General features: G+C 58.4%; 1 protein-coding gene across 1 annotated transcript; it reads right to left on the bottom strand.

Moving 5' to 3' along the window:
- Window positions 1-2,369: 2,369 nt before the first annotated feature.
- Window positions 2,370-14,488, bottom strand: BESB_023160 (uncharacterized protein; the record flags this gene model as incomplete). The annotated part of the gene is made up of 4 exons (XM_029361018.1): window positions 2,370-4,450; window positions 4,552-5,639; window positions 6,007-6,077; window positions 6,500-14,488. The coding sequence occupies 4 exons, from the start codon at window positions 14,486-14,488 to the stop codon at window positions 2,370-2,372; spliced, it is 11,229 nt and encodes a 3,742-aa protein (XP_029215833.1).
- Window positions 14,489-21,640: the final 7,152 nt, after the last annotated feature.

The raw sequence follows: 21,640 nt of genomic DNA, 5'->3' as shown, positions 1-21,640 counted from the left end.
TCATCTCGCTTTGAATGCGGTTTTTTGTCGGTACCTGCGTGGTGAGGCGACGCCGTGCTAGAATTGGTTTGCCGCGGCCAAGCAGCGGCGTCTGTTCTGTACCCAACGCGTCCGCAACTCTTGCAACGTATGGAGTACAAACACGTTTCTGTCTTTCTCGCGTTCGGCGCTTTCCGTATCGCTTCTCTGATTCGGACTACTCCGCTCGAGGAGTCGAGGACGTTGCTCGGTTGACCGCATGCGCAGGGGACCCGTTCTAGGGCAATATGTGCGGCTCAGAGAACGCCCCCTGGCTGTGTTTTTTCCCCTTCTAGAGAAATTGGAGATGCCCGTGTGTGTGTTTTACACGTCGTTTGCGTTGCTCGCACAAACGCGGTTCGTGCATGATGCTTTTGTTTTTGCCTGCACTCTTTCACGTGTGGTTCAGACTGACGAGACTCAGCTTCGATTCATCTGCGACCTGAGTGAGGAGGATGGGCGGTGATTGAGGAAGTTCAGCTCGAAAGTTGGTCTCGCGGCAGGCCGGCATTTTTCCTCTCTCGTGGGCTCTGGCTTTGTCTGCCAGATTTTTCATTTTCGTCTGTCTTCGGTCTCCGTCGTCCTTTTCTGTGGAGGGTTCACCCGCACCTGAAGCGGATAGTGAAGAATCGAAGGGCGAAGCGCAAGCGCTGCCGTTTGACTTTTTGTGGCATTCTGTGTAGGACTACATCTTTTTGTCTGACTTGAACGATGCGTCGACGTCGCAACATAGTGCATGCCTGCCAGAGTCCTTCTCCGCCTCGACGCAGACCGTCCTCTTGATTTTTTGCTCCTTCTCTTGCGTTGGCGCTCAGTCCTTCCAGTTAATTCTCATTTTCCGTGCGTCTTTCTTCTAACCATGGCATCCCGCGACTCGTCCGTTTTTCTGAATCCGCCGCGTCTGCATGCACAAGGCAACGTGAGTTTCTGTTTTTTCTCTCCCGTGCCCCCTGCACCTTCTGCTTTCTTTCTTGGTTTTTTCCGTGATCGTGGTCTCTCTGAGTGGGCGCCGCATCGAGCGTGGCGCGAGCGCGCCGCGCGCCTGGAGCACGAGGAAGGAGTGATGCAGCCCCCGTGTGCATCGTTTTTGAAGCAAAAAGTTGACAGGAGGCAGTTCGGTACTGAGCGCTTGCGTCGATGGGTAGAAAAATGCCAATTCAACCGCCACACGGGTAGGAGGGAGCGGCTGTGTATGCAAAGGCTTGCTGGAAACATCGTCTGAAGCCCGCACGCCGACGCGCCAATGCGTCACGCCGTGTCTGTTTTTCACCAGTAGCTAGCCAGACGTGCGATCTGTTGCCTCTTCAAGGCCCGCTGAAACTCACTGCCTGCGATCCATACGGTTTTCAAATGGGCGCGTTTCCGTGTGGGGCCCTCGAAAATGCGCGCGTGCCGAGGGACGCGGAAAACAGTGGACGGTTCCTTTGGCTCTCGATCTGCGCGCGCGCGCCTTCCGCGACGCCGCGAGACCGACCCTGTCGCCGCGAGACCGACCCCGTCGCCCCACACGCCCAGCACGTTGGGCTGAGCCAAAACGTAGACGCAGGCGCTGCGTGAAAGATGCTCGTGCCCGTTCCTCTCTGCACATCTCGGTTTTTTGTTCGCTCCCTGCGCTTCTGCCTCGATTGCGCACGTAGAAAGCAGCGCACCGAGCGGAGCTGTCCGCCGCAGCTAGCTGTTCGCACGGTCTCGGTTCTGATTCGACACTTTCGTTCCAAGAGAACCCGAAGGGCGCTTGCCACAGGCGCTGTTGCCGAGGGCCTCGAACCCGAAACATAAATGCCACGCAGTCACCTTGCTGGAGCAACGGCGAAGGCCGGTACACCTGTCGAAGTGCACGCTGTCAGTTCGGATGATCTCCCCGCGGGGTCGCGTTAGCAGCGTTTTGAGATGGGTTTCGGGTAGATGTCAGTTTTGTGACGTGAAAACACAGGCAAGGAATTGCAGACAGCAGACACTTTTCCCTGCAGCCCCATTTGCCTTGCTCAAAAAGAGAGTGCCTCGGAGGAAGCCGGAAGAGACACTCGCCCTGCCCTTCCGAATGAAGACGTGTGCAAACACTACACTGCATGCGATACCAGAATGGATTACACTTCTCATGTTTCGCTTTCAGTTGTCACCCACGAAAGACTTACTGCGCTTCTGACACGAGCCCGACTGCTGCTTCAGCCCTAACCCCCCCCCGCCACCAAAGTCACGGCCCCTGAGATTCTTCAGCAGACACGCTGGCATTCGCCGCCATCGTTTTCCCTTTCCCTGCTCTCGTGGGAGTTTTCCATGCGCGGGCCTCGCTCTCTGCCCGTTGTCTTTCTAGCGACTGCCTCTGCGCGGCTTCCTCTTCTTCCTCTTTCTCACGCTCTTCTTGCATCGGCCGCTCTTCGCTCTGACTCGATGTGTCCTCCTGAACGCACTCCACACGGCCGCAGCCCAGTGAGTTCCTCCATCTCTGCGATTCGGCTCATCACGCTCTCAATGCGCGTGAAAGAAAAAGGTGATAGAGGCAGGCTGTCGTCGTCGCTGGCCCTCGGGGTACATAGGGCCTCGCCTCGAAGATGTCCGGCCCTACGAGATCTTCCTCGGCGATACGCACTCGAGATATTTTCGATTTCCCGTTGCTCGCTCGCGCGAATGCCACGATTGCTGTTCATTTCTTTACGCTCTAAGTGCTCCACTTCATCCTCGAAAGAGTGGGCCTGCTGCAGTTCTCTCCTCTCTTCCGCTTCTAGTTCCGGTAGAAACGGGCGTGCGTCGTCGCACTGGCTCCGCTCTTCGCGTGCATGCACATGTCGCTGCAGACGGCTGTCTCTGATGGCGGCGGCCTCGCCCGGAGGGTTGGAGACGAAGGAAGATGCCAAAAAAGATAGAGGGGAGAGTGCACGAGAGGGAGGCGACGGACAGACAAACGCCTCATCACGTAGAGCGTGTCTGGATTTCTTATCTCTTCGCGCCTGATCCTCACTGCCTGACAAGCCAGACGCGCATCGACGCCGCGAATACAAAGAGGAACTCTGTCGCGTACTTGATGCATTCGTGGGAGGCTGGTGCAGCACCGTGTCAGGAGAAAAGCGAGAGCGACCGCGAGGCTGCTGCTTGAGCGAGGAACAATGGCGCAGGGGAGCGCCCCGTTCTGCCGCTGCGCTCGCCCCTCGTCGATTCACTTCGTATGGAGACCGGTGAAGCTGGGAAACCGCAGCTGTGCTCTCCTGGAGCGACAGCCCTGCCAGCGGCGCTAGCTTTGCGCTCCTGGTCTCGTGCGTCGCTTGCGGAGGGAAGGCATCAGACGAAAACGACTGCCGAAGCCGTTCTGCAGCGTGGAAGTGTTGCATCTCGTCCGCGAACGCGGCGGTAGCCGAGGCGCATGCATGGCTCCATTCTTCTCCCTGCTTGGAGAAAAGTCGAGTTCGTTCGGTCGTAGAGCTGCGCCGCGCACCTCTTTCCAGTTCCCTTTCACCTTCGGGCTCTCGCCTCCCTCCTGCCGAGGGGGCAGCGCCGAGCCGCGGCGCGGCGCGGGCGGGCGCCGGACTGGCAGTGAGGCCCGCAGAAGACGCAGAAGCCCAGCAACTCGAACCATTGAGGGAGGAAGCTCGACATTTCGCCGTTTGCGCCGTCGCGAGGCTGGCTTGTCTGCGGGTCTGCGGACCCAGACAGCTCCGCAGATCAGGGCGGAAGCAGAAGTCGACGCCTGGCTCCCGCGGGGTCTTGGCAGAGGCAGAACTCGAGAGTGCACACGAGGAGGCGGAAGCGGCGGCGGAGGCGGCGTCTCTCGGCGCAGCCGAGGCTTCGCTTTTCTTGCTCAGTTTTCGGCGTCGCTCGCACTCACGCTCCACTCCGCATCCTGTATGAGCCAAAAATGACAGTCTGAGCGGAGAAGAGAAACAGCGAGAACGCAGGGGACTCGAGACGCTCCGAGCGCCTGCCGCCCTCCCGACCGTCGCAGGCGACAGGGGCCGGCGAGGGACAGAGACCCGCGCAGGAGAAGAGGGGGAGGAAGAAGAAGGCCGCACCTTCGCTGGGTGTGCCTGAGGCGCTGGCTTGACGTTAGCGACGCCGGCGGGCTTCCACGCAGGCAGCGAAGACGACGGGCAGGACGCGAGACTCGCTGGCGGTGCTCCACGATGCTGACTAGGATCTCTGGTTGCCTTCTCCGGTCTTCTCACTGCCAGCGTGTTCACTTGGCACGTTCGAGGCATGACCCTCTGGCGCAGTCGCTCCCCTTGGGCCCCTTCGTTCTTGTCTCCATGCGGGTTGTATTCACTCCGGCCTCCGCTGCTTCTTTCGAGTTTGCGCAGCTTCGCGTCAGACGCGAGTTCAGAAAGCCGTGCGCCTGCCCGAGATGTGCTTCGCCTGTTGCCAGGAGCTGCGTTGGAGCTGGAGCGGGGGAAAGCCGGAGAAGTCGAGGGAGGGGGGAGAAAGACTGCGACAAGAGAGCTGCCTGACGGAGGTCACGAGATTTGAGGACTGGGCCTGGAGTTGAGAACCCAAACGTCCGTTTCGAAGGCGCAGAGCAAGCAGACCGCTCCATTTTTAACTTACCGGTCGCTTCCTCAGAGCCTTTTCCAGCCACGGGCGCTCTCTGGGCGACTCGTGCTTCTCGTAGTCCCGTCGCCTCTGCACTCGGCTTCACGAGGCACTTGCCCGCTCGTCCCGCGTACCCTGTCTCCTTCGTCTCCCTCTGTGCGCTCTGCGGAGAGAGAAAGGACGCGGAAGGGCACGTTTTGGCGGGCTTCAGGGCCGACACACGCAGATCGAGCTCTTCCCACGTCGTGCCCTCAACGCGCAGGCAGTCCCTGGTGGAGTCTACGCCGTCGAGCGGAGGAAACAGCGCCGCGGACGAGGCTGACGCGGAGGAACGCAGGCCGCGCAGGACGTCGACAGCTGTGGCAAAGGCGCGCTCTTCCAGACGACGCAGGATGCGCACCGCCCTGGGCTCGTCTCCGCCGCGGTAAGCCGAAATACCCGAGTCCGAGGACACCGCGATCGAAAGAGGCGAAGGCGACGCAGAGGGAGAGACAAAGGACTGCAAAGGCTGTGCAGACGGTGGATGCGGCGACGGAGAGGCGTCTGGGAAGACGCCGCCTTCCAGGGAACCGACAGCCGCACTTCTCGCCTCGACGGAATTCAGCAGGTCCTCGAGCTCATCCCAAGTCGAGCGTCCTTGCGTGGAAGGAGCTCCTCTCGCGACCGAGGAGCCCGCCGCGTCCTGTATCTCGTTCTCCGTGCGGCGATTTCCTTGTCTGCGGTCTAGGAGGGTGAACTCAGGGCAAGCAGGGAGAGCCGGCAGCATCTTTCCCCCGTTCCCCGCTTCTTTGTGTGGACTTTCTTTCCTTCGTGTAGTAAAGGTAGGCTTTGAGGCTGCGTGCGCAGAAGGTAGGCCGCTGTCTTCGGCGCCCTTGCCTCGTTTCAGCGACTCCCGGCTCCCACCCCCTTCGTTTAACAGCGCCGACGCGAGGCTTTGGACAGAGGAAAGAAAAGGGAGTCTCCTCTGCGTTGCCTTGCGGGCGGCCTCCGCAGACTCTCCCCACGGGCTTCCTCGCGAAGCCACGCTCTGGTCGTCGTGGTTTTGGGAGAGGCTGCGACAGCATAGGCCTTCTGAAGAAGGCTTCTCGAGGGCAGCCTTGGGCCTGAAAAGTGATCAACGGAGGGGGGAAAAAAGCGACAGCCTGTGAGCCGTACCGCACACCAGACTTGTAATCGAATCCCTGCAGCAGAAGCGTGGGATCCACATATCTAGATATCGGCGGGTGTCGGCAGCAAAACGCGAGAGCAGCGGCTCTTGCCCAGCTTACGGTCACGCTAGGAGAGCCGACCCGATGACACATCCGAGAAAGGATTTGCCTGCCTTAAGCCGTAGTAGTTGCTACTGCGAACCAGCCACTCTTCAAGTACGGGCAATTCAACCAAGGCGCCGCTGAGGGCGCTCAGTTGCTGCAGAGGCAATCGGAATCAGGAGACGCCGACTGCAAGTGCGGACCGGTCAGCGCCACCTACCGTGGAGGGGCTGGGCGTCGTTTCAGAAGAGCTTTTTCCTTCTCGAGCTTCAAAGCCTGATCGCGTGCGAGCTGAAAAGGATACAGTCGAGAAACACGACGCAGCAACCTTGCGTGCAATAGACAAGAGAGTTTTTGTCTCAAAAATACCGTGGGGCACGAAAGTAGGAGAGAGCTCACAAAGCCCGACACGCATGTCGAGGTGCCTGGAGCCTCGTTCACTGCGGGAACCAACTCCCCATCAAGAACGTAACAAAAGCCGCTGTGCTAAACCCTAAACCCTAAACAACGTGGGTCATACGAGGTGTTTACGCCATGGACATTCGCGCGCCAGACACAGATGATCAGGGAATTTAGATGGCGTGGACGTCACACGAGTAGATTAGGTGATACAGGTCTTAGGTTTGAAATGCAGTGAGAGCGCGTAGAAATGAGTTTCACCACGAGCTTGGATTTCTCAGCGATCTAGAGCGCCTGGCGCACGCAGGACTTACCTCTTCGGCTCGTTCGCGATTCCGTCGTTGCCTTTCAAAGACTTGCCGATGCAGCTCTTCCAGTCTTTGCATGTTCACTCTTCGGCGAGGTTTGCAGTCTGTGCGGCCTTTCTCGTTTCTGTCTGGTTTTTCTGCTCCAGTCTTCGGGGCGTTTTTCGCGTCTCCTACCTCAGCTCCTTTCGATTCCTGCCCTCCCTCTTGCCGCGTTTTCCCCTTCTCCGCGGCGCTGTCCTTCTTGGCTGCGGCATCCACATCACGCTCCACGCCCTTTTCGGGCTTCGCCGTCTTTCCCCTCCGATGCTGCATGAGCTTATCGGCGCGGTTTGTGTCGCCATCCTTCGTGGTTGGAGCCGCTATTTCAGCCTTCTGCGATGCAGCCGTTTCGTTTTCTTCGCCGCTTGCTGCGGGGGTCTTATCTCCGCCGTCGCTACTGGCATCCTTTTGGAGATTCCGCTCTTCCTTCGGCTCGGTTTCTGCTGCCTGTCGGTCAGCGTGAGCGTCTTCTGTTTCTCCGTCCCCCACATCTCTGTTCTTCTCCTTCTCGTGACCCTCTCCTAGCTGCTTCTCGGCTGCTTCCCTGGCCTCGCCGCGCTCGCCTGCTGAGCTTTTGAGAGGCTCTGTGGCACGCGTTGCATGCGCTTCGCTTTGCTCCATTTTGACGTCCTCGCCAGCTCGCCTAATCAGAAGCTCCTTCACCTCAGCCACAAGCTCCGGGTTCGAAATTGCCTTCTCGAGAATCTCGCGGACGAACTCGATGAGGTCGCCGTAGGCCGAAGGTGGCAACGCAGAGCTTTCTCCCGTCTCCGCGCCCACCTCCCCTTGGAGTGAGTTCCCGTTCTCCACTCGCTTCGCCTCTCTTTCTGCGTCTGTTCGAGGGCGCCCTGTGTCGCAGTGTGAGGAGCTGGAGACCGGCGCGTGAGCGTCGCTGCCTCCGCATGACTCTCTCTGCAGAGACGCAGAGACACAGCCTTCTGCGGCTTCCCGAGGGCGACCAAGCGGCGAGGAGGGCGGAGACGGGCTCCGCGGGCCCCGCTGCCCGCTCCAGTGGACGCTGGGGAACGAAGACAAAGGAGGGGGGTGTGGAAGGCTCTCTTGCTGCTGGCCTGCTTCGTGTGAAATCGGAAAAGAAGCCGTGTCTTGGGAAAGACAGTCCCCTGGGTGAAGCGGGTAGGCGAGAGAGAACGGAGTGCCGTCCAGGGCAGTCTCGTCTCCTACGCCGCTCTCAGGCGCACAGACATCTCCACCGCCGAGGCCGCCGGTATCCTCTCTGTGACCAAGCCAGAATGCAAGCTCTTCGTCTGTCGGGACGCGCGTAGTCTCAAGGATCTCTTCGCCGACCTCCCGTCCTCTCTTGCGCTCCTCCTCTCTCCGTCGGCCCTCCTCCTCATTCGGATCGTCAACCCTTGTGGATTGGTCTTCAGAGAAGGTCTCACTCAACTTTTCTGCTGTTTCACCATCTTCTTTATTCTCCACGGAAGACACAAGCTCCTTCTCGCCACGTCCCCTGCCGCTCCCGTCGCGCGTTTCAGATCCTCCGCCGCTCACGTTCCCCCCATTCTCTCCCTTCCTTTCTGTGAGGAACCGGCGTTGCACGACAGCCCCAGCGGAGCTCTTTTCTCTTTCTGTGCGTGCTCGCTGGGCGACAATGAAGTCGCCGCTCTCGGCAGAGTTATCACTCTCTGCGGCTTGTGCGCTGCTTGACGGGGGCCCTTCTCGTGTCTGCGTGGTATCTTCCGTCTCTTTATCTCCCCCTCCGTTTCCTCCGTGCTGCTGAGCACGTGTTGCCTGAACCTCCCTTTCTGGTTCACTCTCCTTGCGCGTCATCTCACCTCCTACTTCATCTCCACTGTCTCTTCGTTCGTCTTCCGGTTGCGCGTTGCCAGGTTCTGCCTTCTCTTCTATTTGTTCTGCTTGCTCGTTTCGTTCTCCCTCCTGCGGCGGCAGTTTTCCGTCCTGCTCCCCTCTGGCTTCCTCCTCCTGTCGCTTGTTGACTCCCTGATTAGCAGCCGCTTCGCTTTCTCCCCCTGCGTCACCTTGGTCGTTTCCTGCCTGCGTCTGGGCGTGCTGTTGTTCCGCCACGCCGCGCTCGTCTTGGTTTCCTCGGCCTTCGTCTCTGTTCTTCGCTCCTTCTATCCTGGGCTTCAAAACGAGCCGCGGCGCGCGTACCTTGGATCTGTTTTGAGCGTTGATTTTGCGGCGTTTACAGTTGATGCTCCCCGCTTCCAGGGTTGCAGAATCTTTGACTTCGCGTGTCTCAGACTCCTCGGAGCCGACAAGCTGGAAACTGAAAATCACGCGTTCTAGTTCCTCTATTTTCTGCTCTGTCCCGCAGGGGCTGCCTGGCGCTGGCGTAGATGAAGCCCACTGAGACACAGGGGCGGCGCTGAGCTCAGCAGTACGCGCCACGGAGAGTCTCTGTTCCTCGTGGTTCGGATCGTCGCCTCGTTCCTCTTCTTTACGCACAACCATCGCCTCCCCACTTCTTGAGTTTTCTTCTCGTTCCTTGTGACTGAGACCTTCCTTATCAGCTTCCCCCATGCTGTGTGTCTCGTCCGCAGCGACTGCTGCAGTTTCGTGTCTGTCGGCTGGGCTGCTTGTCGCGCTCGGTAGACCTTCGCATGTCGCAGGGGGCTCCGCTTCCAACGTGGGGTGGATCTCAGCGTCGCTTCCAGGAAGTTTTGCGTCTTCTGTCTCTCCCGTGTGTCGGTCTTCGAGCGCCTCTTCGTCGCCTGCGTGGGCGGCGAGGTCATCGTTTCTCCATATTTCGCTCTTCTCTTCCAGCGGGTTCGATGCGGCGTCCTGTGGCGTTCCACTTAGCTCCTCGGCTTCCTGCTCTGCGTGTTGCTCTCTCTTGTCTGTGTCTCGCGCGTTTTCTGTAGGTTGTTCAGCAGTTTTTTCTGCAGGCATCGTTGCGGCTTCGGCCGGCAGCTGCATGTCTCCTCCACCTCTCGGTCCTCGTGGCGCTTCTCTGTCCTCGTCTCGCGCAGGGGATCTTTCATTCTCCGAATGATCTTTTTCGTCCTTACAGACCTCTTCTTCCCTGTCTCCCGTGTCGCCGCCTGCGGAAATTCGGCAACTCGTGTTGCCTCCCCTTGTCTGCAGCCCGTCAGCCTTCTCTTCCCCCTCGCTATTCGCCTCGTTTTTCGCTGCTTCCTCAACGTGGGCGGCGGGTTCCACGCGTCCTTCGCGGCCGAGTTCTGTCACTTCCTCTTGGCCCAGGAGCTCTGTGGGCTCTCCGCTTCGGTCTTCTTCCTCGACGTTCTCCCTAGGCTTCTTTCCAGTTTTGATTCCGCGCAGAAGCCGCAGAAAGCACGCGCTCGTAGCCACTGGCGGCGGGCACCCCGCAGCCGCGGCAGATACTTCCTCTAGAGTTTCACGTCGACTCGAAGATAGATTTACAGACGCCGACGCGGCGCAAGAGAGGTAATCACCACGCGGAGAGTCAGAGCATGTCGAAGCCATCCTGTTGCCGGGGCTGAGCCGCGCGACAGCCTCAGTTCCGGCTAGGGCCGTGTTCCTCAATCCATTGAGCGCCCCGACTTCACTGGCGAAAGCCTTGCTTTCTTCTTCGCTCGGGTGACCTTCTTCGTTTTGGGTTTCGCTGGAGCCCTCCTCCACGGTCGCGGCGCACGGCTCTTCTCTGCGCTGGATCTCTTCCGCTGGGCTATCAAGCCCTTCAGCTGTTTCGCCAGGCCTCAGCCATCCTTCCATGCCTTCCTCGAGCACTACGTACGAAAAGTCACCGACGCTTTCCTCTCGTTCCTCCTCACTCTCATCCAGGCTATTTTTACTGGTATCTCCTGCGTCTTGAGTTCGTTCTTGGTTGGAGTGACGCGCCTCGGGGACGAGGGCACTTTGGCACGCATCGCTGAATGGGCGGATAGACGAAGGCTGCTCAGCGGGCAAGGCTGCCGTCGCTCGGCTCGGGGGCCGGGGCTCTGCGTCGGCAGCTCTTTCGGGTCGGACGTCGTAGGCTGAGGCGGGAAAGACGAGTAAAGATGAAACGGCGCCCAGCGTTTGGGCCCCGAGTTGCGAGAGCAGCGGCGAGGCCTCGGGGAGGAAGAAGGAAAGGAAAGCTGTCTCGTCGTCGCCTGCCGCTTGTGCATTGTCGTCTCCCTCAGAGACGCAACGGCATCGATCCTCACTTGCAGCGTCGCTGCCGCTGCTTGACGCCTTCCTTTCTTCTCCGTTCTCCGAACTCTCTCGCAGGAAAGCAGACGGGAACGACGACGGCAGGCACGAAAAAAGCGGCGAAGAGCACAGCGAAAAAGAACGAGCGGGGGAGGCCAACCATGTGGGAGAGGGCGGCCGACACGAAGTTCGGGATGCGGGGGACAAAGGGAGAGGCGGAGACGGAACCGGTGAGGCCCCAGAGACCCCGAGAAGAGGAGTCGCTACGCTCCTGCAGATATGCGACAGCACAGTCGGCGCACTCATCGCTTCCTCAGATCCCGACGACTCAGCCGCGTCGTTTGGAAAAGAACCAAAACCAGATTCCTGCTCAAAAACAGCCTCAGGGGACTCCTCGGGCGCTCCACACGGGCTCGACGGTGATCCAGGAGAAACTGGCCAAGGCGCAAGCGCGAAAGGCGATTCTTGATCCTGCTCAGGCGCAGGCACGTCTTCCTCGTCAGGTTGCAAGTCGAGCTCTTCATCGCGCCCGCCTGACCCGGCCTTCGGGAGCCACGAGACGCCGCCCTGTTCTACGCAGTCTCCTCGAGTTTGCTGTTGAGGTTCTCTTATCTTTTGAGCAGCTTGGCACGAGGGAGGCGCAGGACAGCCGGCGGGAGAGACGCTTGACAAAGGAGACAAGTCGACGCTAGGCACCTCAGGCTCGAGGCGGGCGGAGACCTCGGGAGACGACGGCAAGGAAGGGAGACGAGCGCCCGAATCCGATGAAGAAGCCTTGCACCGGGGCAACGACAAAGCGAGAGCCACACAGACAGAGAACCTGCGTTCCACAGGCAAAGCGGAATCCGCAGACCGGCTTGAAGCGAAGCACTCGGACGAAACAGGCGACGACGACGCGGGGGGAGGAGAACCCGAGGGGCCCGGTGGCGATATTGGGGCGCGCGCAGAAGCGACAGCGGCGTCGAGACTTCTGGAACAATCGAGAGGACCAGAGGACGAACGAGAGGACAGCGGAAGCGGAGACAAAACGTGGGACGAAAGAGGAGAAGAAGAGGCAACAGGACCCGTCGGGGAAGGCGAGGATGCGGGTGACACGAGCACAACTAGAGCAGAAGGCGAATCAAGCAGAGACGCAGAGGCTACACAGCCGGGCGCGCACGGAGATGGGCAGACAGGACAAGAAAGCGAATCTTCCGAGCGAGGAGACACACTCGGAGGATCGCTCTCATCTTCTGCGTCTGTCTGCGCAACGGCGGCCCACGACGGGGCCCCAGGAGACAGAAGGGAAGGGCTCGAGGGGAGTTCCGAGCGTCGCAGGCCTGCCTGGCGGCCTGCGACGCTCGGAACGGTGTAGGTTTCCTCCTTAGGCTCGGCGTTCCTCTCTGCTCCCGTGGCTTCGGGGGAGGACGAGGAGGAGAGGTCCCCCGCCCGCGGAGAAGCGCAGAGCGCGAGCGGAGACCGAGGAGACGCCAGCTCGTTGGCACGCTCCACAGGCAAGAGAGAGTCGCTCGCGTCGGCTGCAGCCGCTCCTTCGGCAGCCTGTTCGCTGAAGAGCGCGACAGAAGACAGAGATGACGAGGCATCCGAAGAAATGGATCCTAGTCCCCTCCCTCCCCCCGCGAGACCGGTGGAAGTCCGACCGGAGTCTCGGCTCGTCGCAACTTCCGTTTCAGCCGTCGACTTTCGGGAGAGTCCACATGCAGACACCGAGAGAGTGGGCAGCGGAGCATCTCTTCGCGAAGATGACGGGCTGACAGCGTCTGCGGACGGGGACTGTGGCGTTGCTGCAGGAGCGATAGGACGAGGAGGGAGCGAGACGGAGAGCAGCGTCAACTTTTCGCTTCTCGCGTTTTCCGTCACCGTCCTCACGGGTGCGACTGCGTCCACGCAGTAAGACAGCGAAGAGCCGCCGCGGCAAACGGCGGGGGTGTGACCCTGTCCCGGCTCGCCTGCAGCGCATCCAAGGTCCGCGCGTGGCAACGAGCTAGAGGAAAGCGCAAGCATCGAAGAAGGAGGAGAGGCCGCGACAGTCACGCAGGATGCGGGAGAGACAGGGAGAAAAAAAGAGGGATGATGACAGAAGGAAGACGAAGAGGCATGGACAGACTTGATTGACAGAGGGGAGCACAAGTCGCTCTCCAAAAGTTTAGCGAGGCAGCATGCCGTTTTCTTTGGAGAGCGCTCTAATGAGTGTCGTGAAGGATCTTCATCGACCGTGCTAGACCCGCAGCCACCGCGCACCGCCTCGTCCACGCAGTCAAGCTTCGCAGAGTCCCCGAGACCCAGCGGCGTACTGCCGCCTTTCAATTCCAAGAGAGAGGGGATTTCTGCAGCAGCAGCAGTCTCCAGCGCGGACGACGGGGGCGCCGGACTTGCGAGCTGAAACGAGAAAGTCGCACAGAAGTCGAAGGACATCGCTGCGCAGACGGTTTCTCCTGCTCGGTCACCCGCCTCTAAGTCTGCTATACTCTTCTCTCGCGGAGGCGACGCGGGCCCCATGTGCAGATCTCTGCCTCGCGCGACTTCTTGCGTCACCTGTGCGGGTTGAGCATGAGACGGGGAAGGCGGCGAACCGGCATTAGCTGCTTGCGTCTCCGGCAGCTCGTTGCTCTGCTGTCGCGCCTCCTGTCCTGCCTTCCCACGGGCACGCGTGAGCAAGCGGTCCATGGCAGCTTCTTGTCGTCTTCTTTCCCAGTCCTCGTAGTACGTCCCTGCCCTATTAACTCTCAAACTGCGAAGATGCGCTCCGGCATACGGGGGTTTCTCGGCAGCATCTTGGTCGGCTTTTTTCAGGGAGGAAGCAGACGAGAAGAACGGGTCCTCTCTCTTCCTCCGCTCTCGCCCTATCTTCCGGTGCTCTCGAATCCGTGAGATCACCTCAGCAATCGCCTTCTCCCGTGTACACCATTTTGAATCGCTGCTATTGCCCTCCGCCCTGTCGCCATCCCTGCCTGCGCTTTGGCGTGCCCAGGCGCATCCCCCGAGGCCTTCCCCTCTTCCAGGCACGCAGACAGGCCTGCACGCCTCCTTTTCCCGACTGCAAAAGGCGTCGTCGCAGCCGGTGTCGCTGTGCGTGTTCGAGGACGTAGCGCGAGAGGAACAGCAGAACGGAGAGGAAGGCAGCGGGATAGAACCCGCGTCGTCGGGTGAGTTATCCGCCTCGGAAGACGGCGCCGAGGAGGAAGTGAGACGCTCCGACAACCGCGAAGGCGGGGAGCCCGACCGCGAGCCGAACAGACAGGAGGCGCGGGGCGCCGAAGACAGCGAATGTTTCTCTACGCAGTGTGCGGAGCTCAGCGAACACGGAAAAAAGGAAAAGGGTGACTTTTGTCTCGTTCGTGGTTCCTCTTCGCGGGCATCAGCAGCGCCGCACGGTAAAATGTCCACTGTGCGTGCATGTTGCCGTATCGGTGCGAAGACACTGGGGGCGAAGGAGCCTGCGGGCGGCAGAGAGAGTACGGGAGCCGGCGGCGAAGGCACGGGCGAGGGATATGAGCAGGAGAGGACCGAGGGCGACGACAGCGGACCCTGAGACATTCGACGAAGGGCTGTCCCGCCCTTGGCAGCCACGCGTGAAGCGGAGGGCATATGCGCTTTGTGTCGCACGCCCTCTGGAAGGGTGGCAGAGAGTGCTCGCTGGAGCTGCAAGGGCCGCATGGAAGGCGGCAGGCTCCCGGCGCCGGACGCGCATGTGGGAGCTGCAGACTGCGAGCGGGACGAGGGCCTTGAGGTAACCTGCAAGGCTGAAAGGAACGCGTGCTTTGCAAGCTGCTTTACGTCACTTTCCCCGGCCAAATTCGAACTCGAACAGAGTGGCTTCGGCCCTCTTCGCACGCCAGCAAACAGCTCGCTCTGCATCCTCCGGATCTCTCGGCCTGCCACGAGACCGTGTCTGCCGCCTCCCCTCTCTCTTTGGCTTGCTGCTGGGCAGTCCGAAACGGTAGGCCTGAGGGAGGGAACCCATCGCGAAAGGAGCTCCTCTGTGGCGGCGCGCTGGAAGGAAGCCTTAACTCCAGGTTCCGCGCCAGACGAGGCGTATTCCCGTGGCGCACGCTCTCGTGTCGTGGTGGGGTGGCAGCTTGCTGTGACCGGAAAAAAACGGTCGGCAGCTGGGAGGCGTCGCTCGAAGTCGCGTCACATTCTCCTCCATTACCGCAAACTCGAGACGAAACCACGCGGCGTGAGATTTTGGATTGAGACACACTCGGTGGTTCTTTGCGCAGATATCCAGATCCCGCGCATCGCCTGTGCGAAGATCAACAACCGGTATTCACAGCACCCAAAAAACCACACAAGGTGTGTGCCCATTTGTCGAATGCGTCTACCATCTCGAGCAGCTCCTGTCCACAGTGGGTGCGCACATATAGCTCACAGAGGCCCAACTCGATCGGCGTCATAAAAGCTGTGGGCATCTGGGTCGCTTGGAAAAAGATAGACGCGAAAAAAGCGCAGATACGCAGCTGCAATCACAACACCTAGTTTCCTGTCGAAAATGGCTTCACATGATACGGTGCTGACTGCGTCGGTCCGGATACTGGGTTCCTCTTTAACGTTGCCCAGATAACTTCGGAGGCCAGTGGAGAACAGTGGAGGGCGGACGCGGAAAAAAATATGGACACTGAACAGGCAAACACTGTGATGAATCGTGACGGAGGACTCTCAATACCGTCTCTCCAGAGGCAGGGATAGGGCCCGGAAGGGAGCCGGAATGTAGAGCGACCGAAGGCGAGTACAACAGCCGGCGAGAAAAGGTGTCCGGAAGCTGCATGCAGACTTTGCAAGTTTGTGGTAAAAAGTTCGAGCGTGATCGCAGAAGATTTAGGGTCAACGGGAACCAGTAAGACTAGCGCAGGACGAGGGGGGAGATGGGGCTACGACGGCTCGCCGGCCGCACCGTGAAGAGGGTGTTGGCGTCTTAAAGCGAGAGGAGTTTTTCCGCAGTGGCGCTGCCATTGTTGCGGAGACTACAGAGAAGGAATTTCTTGGAGAAGTAAAGAAGAGGGCAGAAGAGGGATGAGTGCTCCCGCGAAGTCTTTTCGCGTGGCACGCTGCGGACACAGACTGTACGGTTGTCTTGCCCCCGGCGGACTGCAGCCCGAAACGAAAAGCGACGTCGGGCGCATGCCGCACAGAGAAGCACAGAACACGGCGACAGAGAGGAAAGCAGGCTTCTTGTCCAACAACATCCGTGCCACTGGAGCCGAGCGAAGCTTAAATACAACGGTGCGGTCGTTTCGTACTCTACCAGCATACAAAGTTCAGAGGGGGGGGGGACGGCGACAAGCGCGAGCACGGCGCGCGTGCGAGGCGCTGCCACAACCACTGCAAGACACCGCGGCGTGCCTGCCACAGGCGGGCGACCAAACGGAACTCGACTTGTCCTGCGCTAAAAAGCGCTCTGCATCTGTGTTTTCTCTGCTGCAGCGTAGGAAAAGACAGTCCGTTGGAGGCATAGTTTCGGCGACAGATGTGTGTTACTCTATGAGCACTCGAACTTCCTCTGCCGCGCGGCAAGGCAACCGCCTCCCCTCATCCTCCCCGCTCCAACTGGAGTGACTGCCCAGGTCGGGAGCGGGGCTACGGATTTTCTTGTCTGTAACGGCGTGCATGTTCGCCATTGGGTCTGCCTCTCGTTTTCTGCCACGGGATGCTCTCGTCTTCACGAACCCTGCAGGACTGCCAGCCGTCCGAGTCAGGAGCCGAGAGAGTTGGTGAAAAACTGCATCTGTCCGGTACAATTACGAACCACTTCGTAGCCTCAATGGTTTGAGATAAAACAATAACACTGTGGTCTTCACCGCTCTCCCGACAGCATCCTTTCCTCGCCCATGTTGTAGTCGCACCGCATGGCCTCATTGGAGTACCAGGGGGATAGTGTGTACTAGTGCGCAGCGGTAACAATCGCGCCTTTGCAGTGGCAGTCGAACTGTAAACCCTCAACTGCAGGTTTTATATATTCGTAGAGGTCTTCGCAGCCGGATCCACCCCCCGCCCCCCCCCCCCCCCCCCCCCCCCCCCCCCCCCCCCCCCCCCCCCCCCCCCCCCCCCACCCCTTGCTCTCCGGTCTCCGTTTCTGCGTGCTCTGGAAGTTTAACTTCAAGGAAACGTTGGCGGCTCCAGGCAACTCCAACTTGGTGTCCTGGCACAGTTGAGCTTCTTCCGTAGGCTCCGAGGAGGCCACACAATGAATGTGCTTTGGCGGTAGCGCGGCCACGCCTAGTGCGGCAACAACCGCAGTCACAGCAGTCCTCATCTTAATATTGGACACGCCTTGGCGAAAAAAAAAAGATTCACCTTTGAGCGGGATGCGAAGTTCGAAGATCTTCCACTCCGGATTGAGTCGGGTCGACCTCAGTAGGCTCCAGCACAATGCTTTGGTGGACGCCTGGCGTGCAAGAATGAATCAGGTTGCCGGGTTCCTCGGCCCCACACGACTTCCCTACCGCCCCTTTGCAGACAAAAGGGAACTAAATGGGGATCTGCTGTTTCGGATCGTTACTCAAAAAATCAAGGACCACTCCGATCGGCAGGAGGATCGATTACAAGCTATGTCCGGCTGGAGGGACTGCAGATTTTCAGTTCCGCGGCATCTGTTAAGTTTAGGGCTGTAGAACTGTCCACGCTGTGAGCCGGCATGTCAACTAGCTGCCCGGCTTCGAGGCCTCACGCCGGTGTTTAATGTTCAGTCAGCAGACGCACCACAAGATCTCCACGCCACAGCTTCTGGCAGTCTGGGTACTCTGCAGCTCCTTTGTTCTTTCATGACAGCCACACAAACTGCTGCAGGCCAGAACATACTGCCAACGCGAGCGAACGCCGCGCTCGTCGCCTTGTCCGGGAGAGAACACATTCCCTACTTCCAAAAGCGAGACGCGTCTTTGGCGGGCGCACAGATTTCGTGCAGTCTCTGCCGCTCCCATCACTCTTGCACACGCGTTCCTTCTTCCCCAACACTATTTCTTCCAGCGAAGCAATCCTTCTTTGAGAGAGCTTTGCATTCTGCTTTCTCGTGGCAAGGAGCTAAGCGGTAGTGCTGGTGAACAAAACAGAGAACACCGCCCATACCAGGGGGCTGGATTACCTCACTGACGAATAGAGGTGGAGCTGTAATGCGGCTTTTCTCTTGCACGGTCGTAACTCTCCTGCCACCCTCGGCTGGCCGCTCTGTTCTACTTCACAGTACCAAGACTAGTTAAGGCCACTCTCTTCTCTGCAGTACCAGCGCGTGCCTACCGTGCTAGCTGGGGGAGTGTTGAGAACCCACCTGCGTTAAATGGATACTGAAAGGCTCTTAAATCCAGGACTACGCTCTAATGGACCAGAGTTTCGTGGTCAGCGCCCGTTTAGGGTTCAGGGTTTAGCCCCAAGGGTGCCGGCGTCGACTCGAATTGCCGTGCTCTTCCTTCATGAAGACTCGAATTGCCGTGCTCGTCCTTCGCATGTGTACCGCTACTGTTCCCTGGGGACGTGGACGGGTTGTGTCACTGTTTTGAGGGGCACGGAATCGCCTGACCCTCTTGTCTGCCGTGACCGCCGTCGCTAGTGGATGCGTTTCACGCGTGGTACTGTTCACTGGGACGGGTTCAAGAAGGCATGAGGTCAATGTAGCTGCCAGCAATGAGACTGTCGTCCACCAGAAGCTAGCACTGCTTCTAGGTAGACATAACCACGAGGCCGTAGGAGGCTAATGGGTTTGTTCCACTCGTCTCTAACGAGCTTGAGCTAAACCACCCTCAGCTATCACCGGACAACTCAATTAGCATTAATCTGACGTCGGAGGCCGAGCGGAAACTTGTGTTTGCGGATCTGAATGTGGGTCTAATCTGTCAGATGACATTGTGCCAAGCACGCATCCTCCCACGACAAGTATCCGATGCGAACGTGATCCATCACCATGGACTTCCTTAGATTCTGGTTGACAAGGTTTTGTTCTGCAACGAGATACGCAAAACTGCAGGTCGATGCCTGTCACAAATACGACGTGGCGCCTGGAAGCGGCGACGACAGGACTACGTGCAGGGGATAGATCAACGCGGCCGGGTCGTCTGCTTTTTATTTCGCTGAGAGTTTCATGATTGTAGCGCCATGGTGAGGTCGCACGGGCCAGCTGCCCTGACAACGGAGAAGAAGGAAGTACACTGCGACTATTCATTTCCCCAAACAGTTGGCAGGACCGCCGAAGCGATAACCATCGATACGGAGAGTCCTGCGATTACGTTGTTGTGTTTCGGGGCGCTGGACGTGTCGGGCTCAGTACTCTTCTTTGGTACTGTAACTACGATGGTGCATGCCTGTGAATCCGATTCGCCTGCACCAATGAACAACGTCTCTGGTGGAGTGCACTTGTAGCAAAAAGCCTGGTTTTCATCAGGAGCTGCGCCAAGTGTGAGGGTGTAGGACGCCGGGTTTTGCGTCTGTCGCAGCTTTCCCTTGTTCGGAGACAAAATTGATCCCGGAACGACCTTGTCCAAATCTTCTTGGTTGGATGTGCACGTTTCCTGTGAGTACCTGAACACCTTTTGCTCTTGAGGTTTCAATACGGCGCCCTTGTGGCATTGAAATGTGTACGATTTGTGAGGTCCGCCTGTCCACTTCAGTGTTTCCTTTCCATTGCAAATGTGCACTGTTGCAGATTCTGCAGAGGGACCGGATGTGCCATTATCACATAGCACAGTTCTAAATGGCGATGTTATGCACAGCAGCAGCACAGCAATAGCCAGGGTACTGGCATGTGGCGGTATCGTACCAGCCATTGTTGCAAGAGTGCACTTCGCCAAAGGCACTGGGCATAAATCACAATTCGAGGATCAACGCTTCACTAGACGACAAGAGGTTTTGGTTCTGTTCGATTCGCGCAGGGACGGACCGGCGCGGATCTCCCACAAATGTCTTTCGTCGAATCACTATTTAGTGTGGCGGTGAACTGGGCCCCTGAATCGGATACAGATGACTCGGCCCCACAGATGTGTCTTCAAATGTTGCAGTGCAGTCGAAGAGATGTCATTCGGAAACTGCCTTTGTGTCGCCTTCGGCGCATCGGACGGCTCACCTTTTTCAGACAATAAAGATATAATCCTATCCCGGAACTCCTCACCGCGAATACGATGCAAAGCTCGATTTTCACCTCGTCTCTAGTACCAGACCACGCCGCAGAGGAGGAGGGAAAGTTGTTCAGAGGCCCACGGCGGGTCTTCCGCAGATATCAAAAATAGGAAGGCGATCACCAAAAAGCCGGACTGTGTTGGCATTGAGCGCGTTTCTTAACACAGTCAGTGAGACTCTCTGGATGCCTAATGTGCGTTTGCCTAACCGTTTATTCGAACAAATGATGCTGTGTGCAGAAGAGTATCCTCCTTGCGCGTGATTTCGCTATGTTACAGGTAGTATAACCAAGGTTTTACTCGATATGAAGAAGTATGCCGGTGTGATCCACCGCGTCTAGAAACGCTAAGCAGTCCAATGGGACGCTGCAGCCTTGCGCTACATAGCCTGTGACAAGCCTTGAATAGCCACTTGACGAGAACAAAGGAGCTCCTAAAATGCTGCAGACAACCTTCGGGTGCGAGGGTGCGCCGCCTGCAGATTGGCTTCTATATGGGGAGGCATGCAAACTTTCTGACTGTGGTTTAAATGACGTGGCTGTCTGCGTTTTACCCGAAGCATCCCCTCAACCTTAAAAACTAATATGTGTGGATCTGTGCGATGGCTTTGACTTCATCGCCACGCTTCACAACTGGGAGGTACGGAGCAGCACTGCGCTGCAAACAAAAAGTTCCAGCAACAGGCGATGCCTGCCTGCACACTCTTAGTCAGGTTTATGTTTTTTTGATCACGTTGACGCGGACATTCACACAGGTTCTGTTACTCCTCGAGTAGTTATCATTCCTCACACGCGCAAGGGCGCGCACTTGTTGTGGCATTACGTGATTAGCAAGTCAGCACTAGCTAATCCCGTAATGCCGGGTTAAGTACCTCCCCGTCTGGTACTAGCACTGTCAGCTGCCCACTCAAAGAGCCCGCAGCAACCGAGTTCACCAGAGCGCATGCGTGAACAATGCAGCTCCGCTGAAAACTGCTGAACACCAGACAGTGCAACTAAAAGATCCCAAAGAAGTGGATGTTTCGAGATCCGGAGTGTTAGGCTCCTCAGGAAGAGGAGGTCTAGGCGCCTCAGGCTCAGGGCTCGTCGTGTCAGTGACTCTGCCGGGCACTGTGACCACGATGTTGCACGCTGTTGCTTCTACGTTTTTTTTTTTTAGCGAGGAAAGTCGATGATTCCGTGCATGTGTAGCAGAACACCTGCTGTTCGCCAGGGGAGTCGCCAAGCTGGAGGGTGTAGGAAGCGGCGATTGGCAAGAGCGATTGGCGAAGCCCCGGAGGGTTGGGCGTCAAAAATGAACCCGGAACAGCCTCGACCAATTCTTTAGTTTCGGAGGTACATTGCCCATCGCGGTGAACAAAAACCAAATGAGTGCCCGGGTTAAGTTTCGCGTTCGTTTGGCACTGGAACGTATACGACTTGTTAGGTCCGCCAGTCCAGTTAAGGGTTCCACTCGAGGTGCATTTATTCACCCGCTGCGTCTCGGTCGTTGGGCTTGACGATCTGATGGAACAGTGCCCGGTCCTGCACGCGAGCGCTGCGAGCAAAAGAGCAGCAGCAAAGGTGAGGGACTTCGCTCGCTGTGCACCTGCAGGTGCCATCGCGAAAAGAGTGAACCGCGAGGGAGGGAGGCCTTAGGAGGCCGGGGCACAAATGGTGCGTTGTTGGCGCGCCTACGCGGAGATACGAGCAACCTCAAAAGTGCCTCCCTGTCACGAGATGAAAGATAAACCGCCGCGAAAAAGGAGTGAAGAGGCAATTCACCGACGGCTACAGGCGGTCGTGCGGTTATTGCAGAAATTTGGAGTTGATGCTGGAAGGCCGGGTCCGCGGCCCCACAGATGCGCGTCTAACGACGAAAATGCGTAGTGCAAGGCTGATCTATGGTGGGATGACATCTCTTGACGTAG

The sequence above is a fragment of the Besnoitia besnoiti genome, chromosome XII, assembly GCF_002563875.1.
Source record: "Besnoitia besnoiti strain Bb-Ger1 chromosome XII, whole genome shotgun sequence".
Classification (NCBI taxonomy): domain Eukaryota; phylum Apicomplexa; class Conoidasida; order Eucoccidiorida; family Sarcocystidae; genus Besnoitia; species Besnoitia besnoiti.
Note: the sequence above shows the minus strand (reverse complement) of the source record. Positions and strands in the feature narration are given on the sequence as shown.